Source organism: Loxodonta africana, chromosome 5 (assembly GCF_030014295.1).
Source record: "Loxodonta africana isolate mLoxAfr1 chromosome 5, mLoxAfr1.hap2, whole genome shotgun sequence".
In the NCBI taxonomy this organism is placed as follows: Eukaryota; Metazoa; Chordata; class Mammalia; order Proboscidea; family Elephantidae; genus Loxodonta; species Loxodonta africana.
In genome coordinates this window covers 80,766,479-80,784,361 of record NC_087346.1, presented here as the reverse complement: position 1 = coordinate 80,784,361, position 17,883 = coordinate 80,766,479, and the positions used below count along the sequence as shown (strand labels likewise).

Sequence of the window (17,883 nt, the reverse complement as noted above, 5' to 3'; positions counted from 1 at the left end):
TAAAATTCAACTATATGAAGTTCAAGAAAAGGTAGAACAAATCTAGAAAGATAGAAATCAGAAAAGGAATTGCCTATGATGGGAAAGGGTATAACTGGCTCAAAATGGGTACAAGTGAACTTTCTGAAGTGACTAAAATGTTTTATCTCTTGACAGGGGTTTGGATACATACGTATAAACATTTGTCAAAACTCAACAAACAGCACGCTCAAGTTCTCTGCATTTTACTTCACATAAACACTACACAGATTAAAAAAATGCATCAGTGGTGGCTGACTTTGGGGGTAGTGGCAAGAATTAAGCTTATGTCTACAATTAAAATTAGCTTAGAAAAGAAAAACATAAGAGCATCTAATTTCCAATTTCAAAAACCAAATGCAGTCGCATTTGATTATGGAGCTATAATCTTTTATAGTCAATGCCTTGGGGGAAAGTCTTTTCTTAAAACATTTCTTCTAATCCAGTTGAGAAACATTTCATGTCCTCTGCAATACCTTGGATTCACAGACAACATTAATATATAATGACCTCAGTTAAGCAGCTAAAAATGGCCTGTAAGTCTCTTCCAAAGATGATCTAGGTCAGCTTTCAGGGGAGTTACAGTTCTGCTGACTAGAGGCATCATCCAGAAACCTGGAGAAAATTTCTTATGGTACAAACAATACTAACCCTAACTCCCCATATGCAAAGACAGTAGGAATGACGATTTGGAGGGGGTGTTTTATTAATCTAAAAAGAAACCAACATGTGTCAGAAAAACTACAGTCACCCAAAACCTGGTGGTAGCCCACTGTGCATATTGTCTGGTGAATTTAACATCTCTGGGGAAGGTTCAACTACACAGTCCACACCACTAGATGGAAACAGCAGCTGTCAGACTTTTCTCAGAGATTGATCTGTTGGAGTCTGTATGGCATCTTGTTCCATTCCTGCTGAATCCAGATCTAATTCATTCACTCATTCAACAAGTATTTAGTGAGCACTTAATGTGTGCTAGTCACTGGGCTAGGTTCTGGGGATAACGCCACAGAGAAGAAAGTGAGATTAGGCAGCAAGTAGACCCAGCACAGTCACCTTTAGAAGACAGAGGGTAGTGAGTTCCTTTGGTTAATGCAGGTTCTTTCCTTAATATGGCTTTAATGAATTATTCAGAAACAGTGGTAGCTTATTTTGGGTTTTGCTGGTGTATAGTTAAGGTTGTTCATTAGTAGGAAGTACTCTGGTGGTGCAACGGATAAGCACTCAGCTGGTGACTCAAAGGATGGGGATTCAAACTCTACAGGAGAAAAGACCTGGTGATCTGCTTGCATAAAAACTACAACTGAGAAAAACCTAAGGGGCAGTTTTACTCTGTAACATGGGGTCACCATAAGTCAGAATTGACTCGATGGTACTCAACAACAACAACACAACATACACTTTTTTATATGTGAAGAAAGAGAAAGCAAGGCTGATAAGGCCCCAACAAAAGAGGGGACAGGAAAGAGCAATGACAAACAAATGTCCCTATCCATTGGCACAGAGGAAGGCACATATTTTTCACGAGGTCATATGACTAAAAAACTTTAAATTAATGAAGTTGTTTTGAAACGTGATGGATTCCTTACTAAACTTAATAGATTAAGGATCCTTGTTGTCATTGTTGTTAGGTTCTGACTCATAGCAACCCTATGTACAACAGACTGAAACACTGCCCAGACCCATCCCATCCTCACAATCGTTACATTTGAGCCCACTGTTGCAGTCACTGTGTCAATTCATGTCGAGGGACTTCCTATTGTTTCACTGACCATCTAGTTTACCAAGCATGACGTCCTTCTCCAGGGAGTGGTCCCTCCTGATAATATGTCCAAAGTACACGAGACAAAGTCTTGCCATCCTTGCTTCCAAGGAGCACCCTGTACTTCTTCCAAGACAGACTTGTTTCTTCTTCTGGCAACCAATGGTATATTCAATATTCTTCACCAATACCGTAATTCAAAGGCATCAATTCTTCTTCTGTCTTCCTTATTCATTGTCCAGCTTTCGCATGCATATGAGGCAATTGAAAATATCATGGCTTGGGTCAGGCACACCTTGGTTCTCGAAGTGCCATCTTTGCATTTTAACACTTTAAAGAGGTCTTTTGCAGCAGGTTTGCCTAACACAATACATTGTTTGATTTCCTGACTGCTGCTTCCGTGGGTATTGACCATGGATCCAAGCAAAATGAAACCCTTGACCACTTCAATCTTTTCTTCATTTATCAGGACTAATGTTGCTTATTGGTCCTCTTGTGAGGATTTTTGTTTTCTTTATGTTGAGGTGTAATCCATACTGAAGGCTGTAGTCTTTGATCTTCATCAGAAAGTACTTCAAGTCCTCTTCACTTTCAGCAAGCAAGGTTTTTTCATCTGCATATCGCAGGTTGTTGACGATTCTTCCTCCAATCCTGATGCCTCATTCTTCTTCGTATTGTCCAATTTTTCAGATTATTTGCTCAGCATACGGATTGAGTAAATATAGTGAAAAGATACAACTCTGACACACACCTTTGTTGATTTTAAACAACACAGTATCCCCTTTATCTGTTCAAATGACTGCATCTTGGTCTATGTACAGGTTCTGCATGAGCGCAACTAAGTGTTCTGGAATTCCCATTCTTCACAATGTTATCTATAATTTGTTATGATCCACACAATCAAATGCCTTAGCATAGTTGATAAAACTCAGGTAAACATCTTTCTGGTATTCTCTGCTGTCAGCCAAGAACCATCTGACATCAGCACTGATACCTCTCCTTCCATGTTCTCTTCTGAAGCCGGCTGGAATTTCTGGCAGTTCCCTCTCGATGTACTGCTGCAATTGTTTTTGAATGATCTGCAAAATTTTACCTGTGTGTGATAATAATGATATTGCTTGATAATTTTTGCATTCTGCCAAATCACCTTTTCTTGGAATGAGCACAAATATGGATCTCTTCCAGTCATTTGGCCAGGTAGCTGTCTTCCAAATTACTTGGGACAGATGAGTGAACACCTCCAGTGCTGCAACCGTTTGTTTAAACATCTCAATTGGTACTCCGTCAATTCCTGAAGCCTTGTTTTTTGACAATGCCTTCAGTGCAGCTTGAACTTCCTTCAATATCTTTGGTTTTTGACCATACACTACCTGCTAAAATGGCTGAACATCGGCCAATTCTTTTTGGTACAGTGACTCTGTATTCCTTCCATCTTTTGATGTTCCCTGTGTGGTTTAATATTTTTCCCATAGAATCCTTCACCATTGTAAGTTGAGGCTTGAATTTTTCTTCAGTTCTCTCAGCTTGAGGAATGCCGAGCATGTTCTTCCCTTTTGGTTTTCTGATTCTGGGTCTTTGTACATGTCATTATAATATTTTACTTTGTCTTCTCGAGCTGCCCTTTGAAATCTTTTGTTCAACTCTTTTACTTCATCATTTCTTCCTATCACTTTAGCTACTCTACGTTCAAAAGCAAGTTTGAGAGTCTCTTCTGAAACCCATTTTGGTCTTTTCTTTCCTTTTTTTTTTATTGACCTTTTGCTTTCTTCATATATGATGTCCTTTATGTCTTTCCACTATCCATCTGGTCTTCAGTCATTAGTGTTCAATAGGTCAAATCTGTTCTTGAGTAGTCTTTAAATTCTGGTGGGATATGCTAAAAGTTCTATTTTGGCTCTTCTGGACTTATTATAATTTTTTTCAGCTTCAACTTGAACTTGCATATGAGCAATTGACGGTCTGTTCTGCAGTTGGCCCCTGGCCTTGTTCTGACTGATGATACTGAACTTTTCCACCATCTTTTTCCAGATGTAGTCAATTTGATTCCTGTGTTTTCCACTCAGTGTCACCACGTATATAGTTGCCATTTATGTTATTGAAAAAAAGTATTTGCAGTGAAGAAGTCGTTGGTCTTGCAAACTCTAACATGTGATCCCTGGCGTAGTTTTTATCACTAAGGCCATATTTTCTAACTTCCAATCCTCCTTCTTCGTTTTCAACTTTCAAATTCCAATCACCAGTAATTATCAATGCACCTTGATCACATATTTGATCAATTTCAGACTGCAGAAGTTGGTAAAAATCTTCAATTTTCTCATCTTTGGCCTTAGTGGTTGGTGTGTAAGTTTGAATAATAGCCATATTAACTCGCTAACTTTAATTAATTGATTTTCAAGAAATTATTGAACATCATTTGTCCAATACTATGCTAGGCATAATGAAGGTGCTATGGATTGAATTGTGTCCCCTAAAACTGTGTGTTACATTCCTGGCCCTTGTACCTGTGGGCCAGGAATGTAACACACAGTTTTAGGGGACGCAATTCCTGTTTGGAAATAGTTTTTCTTTTTTATGTTAATAAGGTCATACCAGTGAAGGGTGCATCCTAAGCCTAATCACTTCTAAGTATCAAAAGATCAGAAAAGACACAGAGATCCACACATGGGAGGAAGACAGATGACAGGGAACACCAAAGAACACCAAGAATCACCTGCAGACACAAGAAACTGAGAAGTTCACAAAAGGAATCAATATGGCTAATAGCCTGATTTGGTGTTTTAACCTCTAGAACTGCGAGGAAGTACATTTCTGTCCTTTAGAACCTCCCATTATGGTGTTTCTGTACTGGCATCACTAGGTAACTAAGTCAAGAGGTGTTAAAGAAGTGGAGTATGTGGTACCTGACCTCATGAAGGAAGTACTTTCCTTCCTCCATCCAGCAAGAAGCCTATAGTACTGCCTATTCAGCTAGACTGACAGCAACTCTCTGGCAGGAATCCTTCCTCAGAACCATCACTCCTGGCTGCAGTACTAGACCAAGCAGACCACAACCACCAGGGACAAATCTGTAGTAAGACAAAGTTAGGTTTATTGGCTTATTTTAATGAGGGACAATGTATACTGGGAACCCAGAGGCAACTCATCAAACAAAGGAAGAGATATAGTTATTATAGGATTTAGGGAAAGGTGGAGTTTAGGTGAAATTTAAATGAAGGAGTATTTTGACAGGCTCAAAGCAAAGAAGAGGTGTGCAAAGAAATTAATATCAGGTTTGGAATGTGAAGTGAGACCAAGGTCCTGCTTTCTTGACAAAGTTAAGGTAGATACCGAATGTGTCGAGAAAGCCCTACATTGGCAATAAAAGCTCTTTCTCTGTGTCAAATTGACTTAGATCATCTGGGTACAGGTGGGTTATTTCATCCTTACCTGAATGATTTTAAACAGCAAATTTTGAGACGGTATATGATTTTAGAGAACAAGAATTTCTCAGTAAGAAAGCAGTGAGCAAAACGGGGGATTGTTATGGTACTTCAGAGCTGCGACCTGACCTTGAAAGCCCTGGTGGTGTAGTGGTTAAGTGCTACAGCTGCTAACCAAAAGGTCGGCAGTTTGAATCCACTAGGCCCTCTTTGGAAACTCTATGGGGCAGTTCTACTCTGTCCTATAGGGCTGCTATGAGTTGGAATAGACCTTGGGAGAAATAGTTTTCTGCTAACTTTGCAGCTGGCTTCATCTGTGACTGTGTCTTACCTGTGTCTGTTATCCCAGCATAATGAATAGCCCACCAGATTTTTACTTGTTCAGAGTGAGCAGGTGTTTAGGTTCGTCGGCTGTGTTAACTTGTTCATAGACCCAGGAAAACGATGGACACTGACTGGACAATTTTTCCTTCAAAAAGTGGAGATAAGGTAGAGCTTTAGAAATCCCAACGTCCAGGCCTTGCCCAACCAGGTCCCCCTCCTGCCACTCACATGTTTGTTTCTTTCTCTAGCTCCCAAGCTATCCCAAGGTCGCACAAAGGGAATGGGAGACAACCAATTATACCCTGCTCGCTTTAAATTAAATCCCAGACAGTCGCGGAGACTGTCTGGCGGGTGCTCGGACTGGGAGTAAGTGGGCAGTATTACCTGAGCTGGATAGCTTAGACACTTTCCCATTGTCCTGGCCAGGGAAGGTCAGCAGCATGTGTGGTGGGTGTGGAACCGAGTTGCCGGGCCACATCCCAAGATTCCCCTGTCTCCCAGACTAGGGTCCGGGTCTCCTGCGGAGCTCACGACTCAGGTCCTAGAACCACCCCTGGCGATCCCTGAGCTCTCCGGTCCCGTCTGGATCTGGGACAGGGCTCCTCATCCCTCCCCCTGGAGATACCAGAGTTCTCTCTGCCGGGCTCCTGGCCCCGCCCACTGGGGGTGGAGCTTGGAGTTCTCGGCCCCGCTCCCGCGTGGTCCCCAGGAACCTTGCGGCTTGCCGCATCCGCTAGCGCCGCCGGCGGGGCTGGGGCGGAGCTGGGCTTCCAGCGGCGAAGACTGGAGCGGCGGGAGGTGGAGCCTCCGTCCGGAAGCCGGGGATTCGCGGCCATGGCAGCGCGGGCCCGCGGCTTGGGCCTGTTACGCGGCGGCCTGGCCGGACTGCCGGCGCTGGGTAGGCGTGCGGCGCTGGGAGAGGCCCGGCACGTATTCCGGGGCTTTCGGAGCAGTGGCGTGAGGTACGAGGGCTCTCGGGCCCTCGGTCCCGTCGGTCCCCTCGGAGCTGGGTGCTCCTGGGTGCGGAGTCAGGGGCTGCGGGAGGGGCAGCGGGGGCGCGGACATGGTTCCGGCCGGTGGGGTAGAACAGTGGGAAGCCGCGCGGCGGGTCCCGGGGGGAGACCGGCCTTAGCTCTGAACGTGGCCTTGTGGGCCTGTCGTGTTTGTCTCAGCTCGGGAAACCTCGACGTGCTGGACTCCTGGGCGCCAGAGCTAGCATGTTCTGTCTGCAGCAGGTGCAGTTGAGTGATTTAGGAAGACATTTGAGGACTCAGGAAGGGTGTCATATAAATACTACTTATTTAAAACGTTATTTTTTTGGTTTGTTTTTTGTTGTGTTTGGCAAACAAAAGAGTAGGGAGTAGGCGTTGTCTAAGTGGTTTACTGGTGTTTGAGTTTCAGGCTTCCTTTCTTAAATGTTTATGCTGAGCTCTTTTTCAGCTCTAATATTAATGATTTTACAAAATCAGACATTAATCTTGATTTCTCAGTCTTTTTCTGTATGGTGCTTCTCAAACCTCCTTCAAGTGATCAATTTTAGAGTTATTGCATCTCTTCGGACCAAGTTGCTGGCTAGTATAAGTACAAAAAGGTACAAGTTTTAACCATTTTGCCCATTGGTGCCCAGTAACACTTCACTGTTCCACCATCTACTTATTTTAGTTGCAAACTCCAATCTAATAAGCTGAAAAAATATGCCCCGACCCATAGCTATGAGCCCAGAAAAAGCTTCCGTGTTCAAAGGTGGCATTCCACTAATGCACTTTCTCTGAGTTTTAAATGGCCAGAAATACCCGTAAGAGCCGGAAAGTGACAGGACCGTCTTGTTTTCCCGGGTCTCCCAAGTTTACCCATTGACAGGGTGCAGTCTTAACCACATTTCTGTTGCTCTTTATAGTGGAAAATATTTGAGTTTTCCTTCTCTGACAGGTTTCTGCTTTACATGGTATCTTAGTTATCTAGTGCTGCTGTAACAGGAATACCACAAGTGGATGGCTTTAACAAAGAGAAGTTTATTCTCTCACAGTCTAGTAGGCTACAAGTCCAAATTCAGGGCATCAGTTCCAGAGAAAAGCTTTCTTCTCACTGTGGATTCTGGAGGAAGGTCATTGTCCTCAATCTTCCCCTGGCCAAGGAGCTTCTCAGGCGCAGGGACCCCAGGTCCAAAGGACACGCTCTGCTCCTGGTGCTCTTTTCTTGTTGGTATGAGATCCCCCTGTCTCTCTGCTTGCTTATTCCTTTTATATCTCAAGAGATTGCCTCAAGACAATCCAATCTTGTAAGTTGAGTCATGCCTCACTAACACAACTGCCACCCATCCTCCTTCATTAACATTATAAAGGCAGGATTTACAGCAATACTGGGAATCATGGACCAGCCCAATTGATACACAAATTATGGGGGGGACATAGTTCAGTCCATGACACGTGGATTCTGGCTTTCCAAGGTTTTATTGTACCTTACCTATTTGTATCTGTTGTAATCAACTCAGCGGCAAGGGTGTTTGGTTTGGTTTGGTTTTTTGGCTTAGTGCCCAGCACAATACCTGAAATAAAGTAATATTCAGTAATGTGGAAAAACAGCTACAGCTTGTTGAAAAGGAACCATGGTGGCACAGTGGTTAAGCACCCAGCTGCTAGCTGAAGGGTTAGCGATTCAAACCCACCATGCAGGAGAAAAGACTCGGTGATCTGCTGCCATAAAAATTACAGCCTCGGAAACCCTACGAGGGCAGTTCTCCTCCGTCCTATAGTGTTCCTATGAGTCGGAATTGACTTGATGGCACGCGACAACATAACATTTAGTTAAATGACCTCCCTTGTTTCATTGTTTACATTTAGATCTTCACCCTCAGCGTCTTAGTCATCTAATGCTGCCATAACAGAAATACCACAAGTGGATGGCTTTAACAAAGAAAAATTTATTTCCTCACAGTAAAGTAGGCTAAAAGTCCAAATTCAAGGTGTCAACTCCAAAGGAAGGCTTTCTCTCTCTGTCGGCTTTGGAAGAATGTCCTTGTCCTCAGTCTTCCCATGGTCAAGGAGCTTCTCAGGTGCAGGGGCCCTGGGTCCAAAGGACGCGCTCTGGTCCTGGTGCTGCTTTCTTGGTGGTATGAGGTCCCCAATTCTCTGCTTGCTTCCCTTTCCTTTTATCTCTTGAGAGATAATAGGTGGTACAGGCCACAACCCAGGGAAACCACCTTTGCCTTGGATCAAGGAGGTGACCTAAGTAAGGGTAGTGTTATAATCCCACCCCAATCCTCTCAGTATAAAATTACAATCACAAAATGGAGGACAACCACACAGTACTGGGAATCATGGCCTAACCAAGTTGATACACACATTTTTGGGGGAGCATAATTCAATCCATGACACTCAGTGACTGAAATTATTGTTTCCTGTGGGGTGTACCTTGGATAGACAGTTTCTAGTGATGAGGTCTTTCACAAGGGAGTCCCTATATGGTGCAGACGGTTAATGCACTTGGCCTCTAACTAAAAAGTTGGAGGTTGGAGTGCCTCTGAAGAAAGACTTGACGGTCTGCTTCCAAAAATCTATGGAGCACAGCTCTACTATGACACTCATGGGGCCACCGTGAGTCCAAGTGGACTCCACAGTAACTGGTTAGTTCTTTCACAAGGATATGTAAGAAAGTAACAGTAATTTAGAGTTCTAGTGATGTTGTCTGAATTGGTTTGGCATTACTAGCTCTACTACCTAGGAAAAGCAGTTTCTGTATAATCACATTTGTGTTACAGAATTGAGGGAAATATCTATTATGGTCATTCTAAATTATTTAGGTAATTAACTTATTCTTTGAATTTCAGTTGATTTAAAGCTTCTTTCCAGAGTGAGGATAACCTTTTTAAAATTGTACAAGTTGATTAATTTCCAATTGTTAGCTTGATGTACATAATCTCACCTACCTGTCCTTTCCATGCCTTTTGCACCTTGAGTCCGAGTCAAACAACAGGAGACCAATATGCTCAAATTGACTTGAGAGCAGTGATTTTTTCTTTTTATTTCTGCATATTGAATTTTTTCTCTCTCTCTCTTTTTTTTACTGTGCTCTAAGTAAAAGTTTATAATTCATTTTCTCATACAAAAACTTACACACACATTGTTATGTGAACCTAGTTGCTCTCCCTATAATGTGACAGCACACTCCTCTCCACCCTATATTCCCGTGTCCATTCAACCTGTCCTCCTCTGCCTTCTCATTCACCTCCAGACAGGAGCTGCCCATTTAGTCTCATGTATCTACTTGAGCGAAGAAGCACTCTCTTCACGAGTATCATTTTATGTCTTACAGACCAGTCTAATCTTTGTCTGAAGAGTTATCTTCAAGAATGGTTTTAGTTTTGAGCTAACAGAGTCTGGGGGCCATGTCTTCTTGTATCCCTCCATCAGGGACTCTTCTGTTGTGTTCCCTATCAGGGCAGTCATTGGTGGTAGCTGGGGCACCATCTAGTTCTTCCAGTCTTGGGCTGATGGAGTCTCTGGTTTATGTGACCATTTCTGTCTCTTGGACTCTTATTTTCCTTGTGTCTCCAGTATCCTTCATTCTCCTTTGCTCTAATCTAAGTGTGTTGAGACCAACTGATGCATCTTAGATGGCCTCATGATAGCTTTTAAGACCCCAGACGCTACTCACCAAAGTGGAATGCAGAATGTTTTCTTAATATACTTCGTTATGCCATTTGACCAAGATGTTCCCTAAAATCATGGTCCCCAGATCCCTACCCCTGCTACCCTGTCCCTCGAAGTGTTTGATTGTATTCAGGAAACTTCTTAGCTTTTGGTTTAGTCCACTTGTGCTGACATCCCCTGCATTGTGTGTTGACCTTCCCTTCACCTAAAATAATTTCTTGTCTACTATCTAATTAGTGAATAGCCCTCTCCCTCCCTACCTACCCTTGTAACTATTAAAGAATATTTTCTTCTGTGTTTAAACCTTTTATTGAGTTCTTATAATAGTGGTCTTATACAATATTTGTCCTTTTGCGACTGACTAGTTTCACTCCGCATAATGCCTTCCAGATTCCTCCATGTTATGAGATGTTTCATGGATTCATTGTTTTTTATCGTTACGTAGTATTCCATTGTGTAAATATACCATAATTTGTTTATCCATTCATCCATTGATGGACACCTTGGCTGTTTCCATCTTTTTGCTCTTATAAACAGTGCTGCAGTGAACACAGGTTTGCATTTATCTATTTGTGTAAGGGTCCTTATTTCTCTAGGATATATTCCAAGGAGTGGGATTGCTGGATCGTATGGTAGTTCTATTTCTGGCTTTTTAAGGAAGCACCAAATTGATTTCCAAAGTGGTTGTACCATTTTACATTCCCACCAGCAGTGTATAAGTGTTCCGGTCTCTCCACAACCTCTCCAACATTTATTATTTTGTGTTTTTTTTTTTTTTTTCGATTAATGTTAGGCTTGTTGAGGTGAGATGGTATCTCCTTGTAAATTTGATTTGCATTTCTCTAATGGCTAATGATTGTGAACATTTCCTCTTGTATCTGTTAGCTGCCTGAATGTCTCCTTTGGTGAAGTGCCTATTCATATCCTTTGCCCATTTTTTAACTGGGTTATTTGTCTTTTTGCTTTGGAGGTTTTGCAGTATCTTGTAGATTTTAGAGATTAGACCCCGATCGGATTTGTCGAGGTCAAAAATTTTTTCCATCTGTAGGTTGTCTTTTTACTCTTTTGGTGAAGTCTTTGGATGAGCATAAATGTTTGATTTTTAGGAGCTCCCAGTTATCTAGCTTCTCTTGTGTTTGTGCATTGTTAGTACTGTTTTGTGTACTGTTTATGCCATGTATTAGGGGTCCTGGCATTGTCTGTATTTTTTCTTCCATGATCTTTGTTGTTTTAGATTTTATATTTAGGTTTTTGATCTATTTTGAGTTAGTTTTTGTGCATGGTGTGAGGTATGGGTGTTGTTTCATTTTTTTGCAGATATACAGTTATGCCAGCACTATTTGTTGAAGAGACTGTCATTTCCCCAATTAATGGCCTTTGGGCCTTTGTTGAATATCATCTGCTCATAAATGGATGAATTTACATCTGGATTCTCAATTCTGTTCCATTGGTCTGTGTATCTGTTGTAGTGCCAGTACCCGGCTGTTTTGACTACCCTGGCGGAAATAGGTAATAGGTTCTAAAATCAGGTAATGTGAGGCCTCCCACTTTGTTCTTCTTGTGCAGTAATGCTTTACTTATCTGTGCCTTTCCCCTTTCCATATGAAGTTGGTGATTTGTTTCTCCATGTCATTAAAAAATGCCACTGGAATTTGGACTGGGATTGCATTGTATCTCTAGATCACTTTGGGTAGAATAAACATTTTCACAATGTTGAGTCGTCCTTTCCATGAGCAAGGTATATTTTTCCACTTAAGCAGGTCTCTTTTGGTGTCTGTAGTATTCTTTATATGGGTCTTTTATGTCTCTGGTTAGATATATTCCTAAGTATTTTACCTCCTTGGGGACTATTGTAAATGGTACTGATCTGGTGATTTCCTCTTCGACGTTCTCTTTGTTGGTGTAGAGGAGTCCAACTAATTTTTGTATGTTTATCTTGTATCTTGATACTTTGCTGAAATTTTCTATTAGTTCTAGTAATTTTCTTGTGGATTCTTCTGGGTTTTCTGTGTAGAACTTCATGTCATCTGCAAATAGAGATACTTTTACTTCTTCCTTACCAATTTGGATGCCCTTTATTTCTTTTTCTAGCCTAACTGGTCTGGCTAGACCCCCAGCACAGTGTTGAATAAGGGTGTTGATAAAGGGTATCCTTGTCTGGTTCCTTTTCTCAAGGGGAATGCTTTCAGACTCTTTCCATTTAGGATGATGTTGCCTGTTGGCCTTATATAAATACCCTTTAATAGGTTGAGGAATTGCCCTTCTATTCCTATTTTGCTGAGAGTTTTTATCATGAATGGATGTTGGACTTTTTCAAATGCCTTTTCTGCATCAATTGATAAGATCATATGGGTCTTGTCTTTTATTTTATTTATGTAGTGGATTATGTTGAATTGTTTTTCTAATGTTGAACTATCCCTGCATACCTGGTGTGAATCCTACCTGGTCATGGTGAATTATTTTTTTGATATGTTGGTGAATTCTATTGGCTAGAATTTTGTTGAGGATTTTTGTGTCTAAGTTCATGAGAGATATAGGCCTGTAATTTTCTTTTTTTGTGGTGTCTTTTTTTTTTTTTTTTTTACCTAGTTTTGGTATCAGGATTATGCTGGCTTCATAGAATGAGTCTAGGAGTATTCTGTCCTTTTGTATGCTCTGAAGTACCTTTAGTAGTAGTGGTGTTAACTCTTCTCTGAAAGTGTGGTAGAATTCTCCAGTGAAGCTGTCAGGGCCAGAGCTTTTCTTTTTGTTAGGAGTTTTTAAATTACCGTTTCAATCTCTTCTTTTGTTATGGGTTTATTTAGTTGTTCTACCCCTGTGTATGTTAGTTTAGGTAGGTAGTGTGTTTCTAGAACTTTGTCCACTTCCTCTAGGTTTTCAAATTTGTTACAGCACATTTTTTCATAGTATTGTGTTAGGATTCTTTTAATTTCAGTTAGGTCAGTTGTGATATTGCCCATCTCATTTTTTATTTGGGTTATTTGTTTCCTCTTCTTTTTTGTCAGTTTGGCCAGTGGTTTATAGATTTTGTTGATCTTTCAAAGAACCAGCTTTTGGCCTCATTAATTCTTTCAGTTTTTTTTTTTTTTTTTTGGTCTCTATTTCATTTAATTCTGCTGTAATTTTTATTATTTGCTTTTTTCTGGTGCCTGAGGGCTTTTTTGCTGCCCTTTTTCTATCCAAGTTGTAGAAATAATTCTTTGATTTTTGGCCCTTTCTTTTTTTGGATATGTGCATTTATTGATATAAATTCATCTCTAAGCACTGCTTTTGCTGTGCCGTAAAGATTCTAGTAGGAAGTGTTTTCATTCTCATTTGATTCTATGAATTTATTTGTTCAATCCTTAATTTCTTCTATAATCCATTAGTTTTTGAGCAAGGTGTTGTTCCGGTTCCATGTATTTGATTTTTTTTTTCTTGCTTTTTCTGTTACTGATTTCTCCTGTTTTTGGCTTTATGGTCTGTGATGGTTAAGATTGTGTATCAACTTGGGTGGGCCATGATTGTCAGTGTTTTGGCAGTTGTATAATGTGATCACTTCCATGTTGCAATTTGATATGTGATCATCCCCATGATGGAATCTACTGAGTAGTACTGGTGAGAATGGGTCCTGTGGCAGCTCACAGCCCTCTCAGACTTCACCTCTCCACCTTCTACCGCCTACTTCCTTCCTTTTCGCCTTGCCAGAGTTGTTGGCTTGTACTGGATCCAGCAGCTGTCTCTTGTCTGACCACCAGTTCTTGGGACTTGAGCTAGCAACTTAAGTGCCCATTTTGGGATTTGTCAACCTTCACAGCCTGTGAACAAGAGTCCAGCTTTCCAACCTGCCGATCTTGGATTCTCCAGCCCCTGCAGCTATGTGAGTGAGGAGAAGCCTTGTGGTCTTGCCTGCCGACCTTGGGGATTTCTCAACCTTCACAGCCTGTGAGTGGGAGCCCTGCTCCCTGAACTGCTGATCTTGGGTTCACCAGCTTCTGTGGCTCCGTGAATTGGTAAAGGCCTCTATCTTGATCCAAGGACTTGGGACATTCCAGACTCCACAATCATGTGAGCTGTTTCCTTGATATAAATCTCTATATATATTTATATGCTTTACTGGTTTTGCTTCTCTGGAGAACTCAGCCTAAGGCATGGTCAGAAAAGATGCTTCATAACATTTCATTGTTTTTGATTCTATTAAGGCTTGCTTTATGACCTAGTATGTGGTCTATTCTAGAGAATGTTCCATGTGCATTGGAAAAGAACGTATACTTGGCTGCTGTTGCGTGGAGTGTTCTGTACATGTCTGTGAGGTCAAGTTGGTTGATTGTGGCATTTAGATCTTCTGTGTCTTTATTAAGCTTCTTTCCGGATGTTCTGTCCTTTACCGAAAGTTGTGTGTTGAAGTCTTCTGTTATTATTGTGGAGTTGTCTATCTCTCTTTTCAGTGCTGTTAGAGTGTGTTTTATGTATTTTGGAGCCCTGTCTTTGGGTGCGTAAATACTTATTATGGTTATATCCTCCTGGTATATTGACCCTTCAATCCTTATATAGTGTCCTTCCTTTTCCTTTGTGGTGGATTTTACTTTAAATTCTATTTTGTCAGAAGTTAATACTGCCACTCCTGCTGTTTTTTGATTGTTGCTTGCTTGGCGTATCTTTTTCCATCTTTTGAGTTTTAGTCTGTGTAAGTCTGGGATGTGTCTCTTGTAGACACCGCATAGATGGATCATTTTGTTTATCCATTCTGCCACTCTCAGTCTCTTTATTGGTGCATTTAGTCCATTTACAGAGTTTTGTGCTGTCGTTCTAACATCTTTTGTGTTGACAGTTTCTTTTTTCCACTTAATTTTCTGTGCTGAGTAGTTTTTCTTTATGTATTTTCTTTCCTCTCTTTCATTGTTTTGCTTTTGTATTTGCTGAGTCTTTATGTTTTTCTTGTTTTTGTTTTGATGTGTAAGATTGTTAGTCTCCTTTGTGCTTACCTTAACATTTACCCCTATTTTTCTAAGTTTAAACCAATCTTTTATTTCTTTGTATCACCTTGATTTCCTCTCCATATGAAAGATCTGTGACTACTTTTTTTTGTTTTAATGTTATCATCTTTTACATAAGGATGTCTCTGTTTCACTGTTTTGAGCGATTTAGCTTAGATTTATTTTTGTGATTTCCCTATCAGAGTTGATATCCGGTTGCTCTGTCCTGTGTTCTAGTATTGGGTTATCTAATGTTACTGATTTTCTAATCAGAGGACTCCCTTTAGTATTTCTTGTAATTTTTGTTTGGTTTTCGCAAATTCCTTAAACTTCTATATATCTGGAAATGTCCTAATTTTGCTATCATATTTTTTTTTTTTTATCTGAGAGACCGTTTTGCTGGATATATAATTCTTGGCTGGCAATTTTTTCCCTTCAAGGCTTTATATACGTGATTCCATTGCCTTTTTGTCTGCATGTTTCTTGCTGAGTAGTCAGAGTTTAGTCTTATTGACTCTCCTTTGTAGGTGACTTTTCGTTTATCCCTAACTGCTCTTTAAATTCTCTGTTATCTTTTGGTTTGGCAAGTTTGATTATAGTACATCTCGGTAACTTTCTTTTGGGATCTACCTTGTATGGGGTTCAATGAGCATCTTGGATAGATACCTTCTCATCTTTCACAATATCATGGAAGTTTTCTGCCATCAAATTTTCAACATTTCTATCTGTATTTTCTGTTATCCGCCTCTGTTCTGGTACTCCAATCACTCTTAGGTTATTTCTCTTGATAGAGTTCACATAATTCTTAGGGTTTCTTCATTTTTTTAATTTTTTTTACCTGATTTTTCCTCAGATATGTTGGTGTCATGTGTTTTATTTTCATTCTCACTAATTCTGGCTTCCATTTCTTCAATTCTGCTCTTATGACTTTCTATTGAGTTGTCTAACTCTGAAATTTTATTGTTAATCTTCTGGAGTTCTGTCTGCTGTCTCTCTGTGGATTCTTGCAGCTTATTAAATTTGTCATTATGCTCTTCTCCAATCTTCTTAAATTCCACTAATGCTTTATCAGTGTGCTACTTTTCTTGTTTTGCTTTTTGCCTGATCTCCTGAAGAGTTCTGCATATTAATCTTTTGTATTCTACCTCTGGTAATTTCAGGAAGTTCTCTTCCTCGGAAGATTTCTTTATTCTTGTTTTGGGAGCTTGCTGAAGGAGTCATGGTCTGCCTCATTACGTGATTTGATATTGACTGTTGTCTCTGAGCCATCAATAAGTTATTGTATTTATTTATTTTATGTTTGCTTACTGTGTCTTCTTGTTTTATTTTGATATACCTGAATAGACTGCTTGAATGAGCTAGTTTGATTATTGGTGCCTTCAAAGGTCTAACATCCTGTCACCCAGTGGTTAGAGCTGCTACCAGGTATATGAGCCCAGGAGTCCATTTACTTTTCTTGTATGGATTCAGCTTAGGTGTGCAGGTAGTCAGTCACCAAGGTTGTGGTGCAGGCTCTCACCTACAGGCTTAGACGAGCAGGGGTGATTGATGTAGGCACAAGTGTCTGGCTGCAGTAGCGGGTCACATGCTGAGCAAGGCAGGGGACTGACAGCCGCCCCTGAGAGTGTGTGAGGAAAACATGTCCCTCTTCCCTAGAGCACACAGGTGGGTGGGTTTTGCAGCCGGACTATGGGCATCCAGTCCTGTCGACAGTAGGGACTGGGAGGCATTATTTATCCTTGGATCTGTCGTGGGTGGCTAGGTGGCATGGGTGAAGCCACCAGTCCCCAGGCCCCTGATGTGGGTAGGTGAGGACCCTGCTCACTAGGCAGAGTGGTGTCAAATGTCATGAACCTGCCTCTCCACCATGTAGCTAAACAGTTGAAGTTAGACTTCACATATACGCCCTGCTATATTGTGCTAATAAGGGCCTACGCTATTGAAATGAGCCCACACAGGTCTATGCAGAGGTGAAAGGCATTCAGAGTCCGTGGACCGCTTATGCCTGTGCCTAGGCAAAGGAGCTGTTTCTGTCCTGAGTTCCCAGCTTACGGGAGCTGGCAGATCATTTTTTCCCCGTTTGTTAATTTGTTCCTTCTCCAAGGCCGGGAGAATGGCTCAGGGCACATGACAAGTCCTACCTCCAGCCCAGGGAAAGTGACTGTCAGTGAAGCCAACTCTGGACCTGGTGCAGAGCAGGGAGGAGTCAGATAAATGGGAGAGAGTTTTTTCCCAGAGGCTTGTTTTTTGCTCGGTGTGGTAGATTAGACGCAAGTACTTATATTTTGCTGATTGTGCGATGCTTTTTGCTGATTCTGGAGGCGTGAGTGGACTCTCCGCTGCTTGGTCTCTCCCAATGTGGAAAAAAGTCCCAAATGCCACTGCTTGCCTCATCACGTTCATGCCCGCGGAACCAGCCTATGAGGTGCCGGTTCCCGCTGGGGAAGGTCTCACAGCTCCTCGCTGCTTCTGAACCGTCTGTCCCTCCCCCTGCCACTCAGTCCGATTTCTCAACCTTGCCTTTGATGTTCAGGGCTCCTAGATTGTCATATATAATCGATTCACTTGTGTTTTTCGGGTCTTTGTTGTAAGAGGGATCACAGGAAGCACCTGACTACTCTGCCATCTTGGCCCTGCCCCAGCAAAGGGTTTTTTTTTTTTTTTTTTAAATAATTTTTACTGAGCTTTAAGTAAACATTTACAAATCAAGTCAGTCTGTCACATATAAGCTTATATACACCTTACTCCATACTCCT

At 41.3% G+C, this 17,883-nt stretch overlaps 1 protein-coding gene across 6 annotated transcripts in view; it reads left to right on the top strand.

Moving 5' to 3' along the window:
* Nucleotides 1-6,345: 6,345 nt before the first annotated feature.
* Nucleotides 6,346-17,883, top strand: part of MTHFD2L (methylenetetrahydrofolate dehydrogenase (NADP+ dependent) 2 like) — a 230,645-nt gene continuing 219,107 nt past the window's right edge. Inside the window, exons 1-2 of one of the 6 annotated variants that reach the window (XR_010322079.1) lie at nt 6,405-6,485; nt 13,969-14,219. Coding sequence is in view for 1 of the 6 variants with exons in the window: in XM_064285700.1 (XP_064141770.1) it covers nt 6,358-6,485 (128 nt within the window). In the remaining 5 variants the exon portion in view is untranslated. Of the gene's footprint in view, nt 6,486-13,968; nt 14,220-17,883 lie in introns of all 6 variants that reach the window. The other 5 variants (XM_064285700.1, XR_010322075.1, XR_010322081.1 and 2 more) reach the window with 5 other exon arrangements.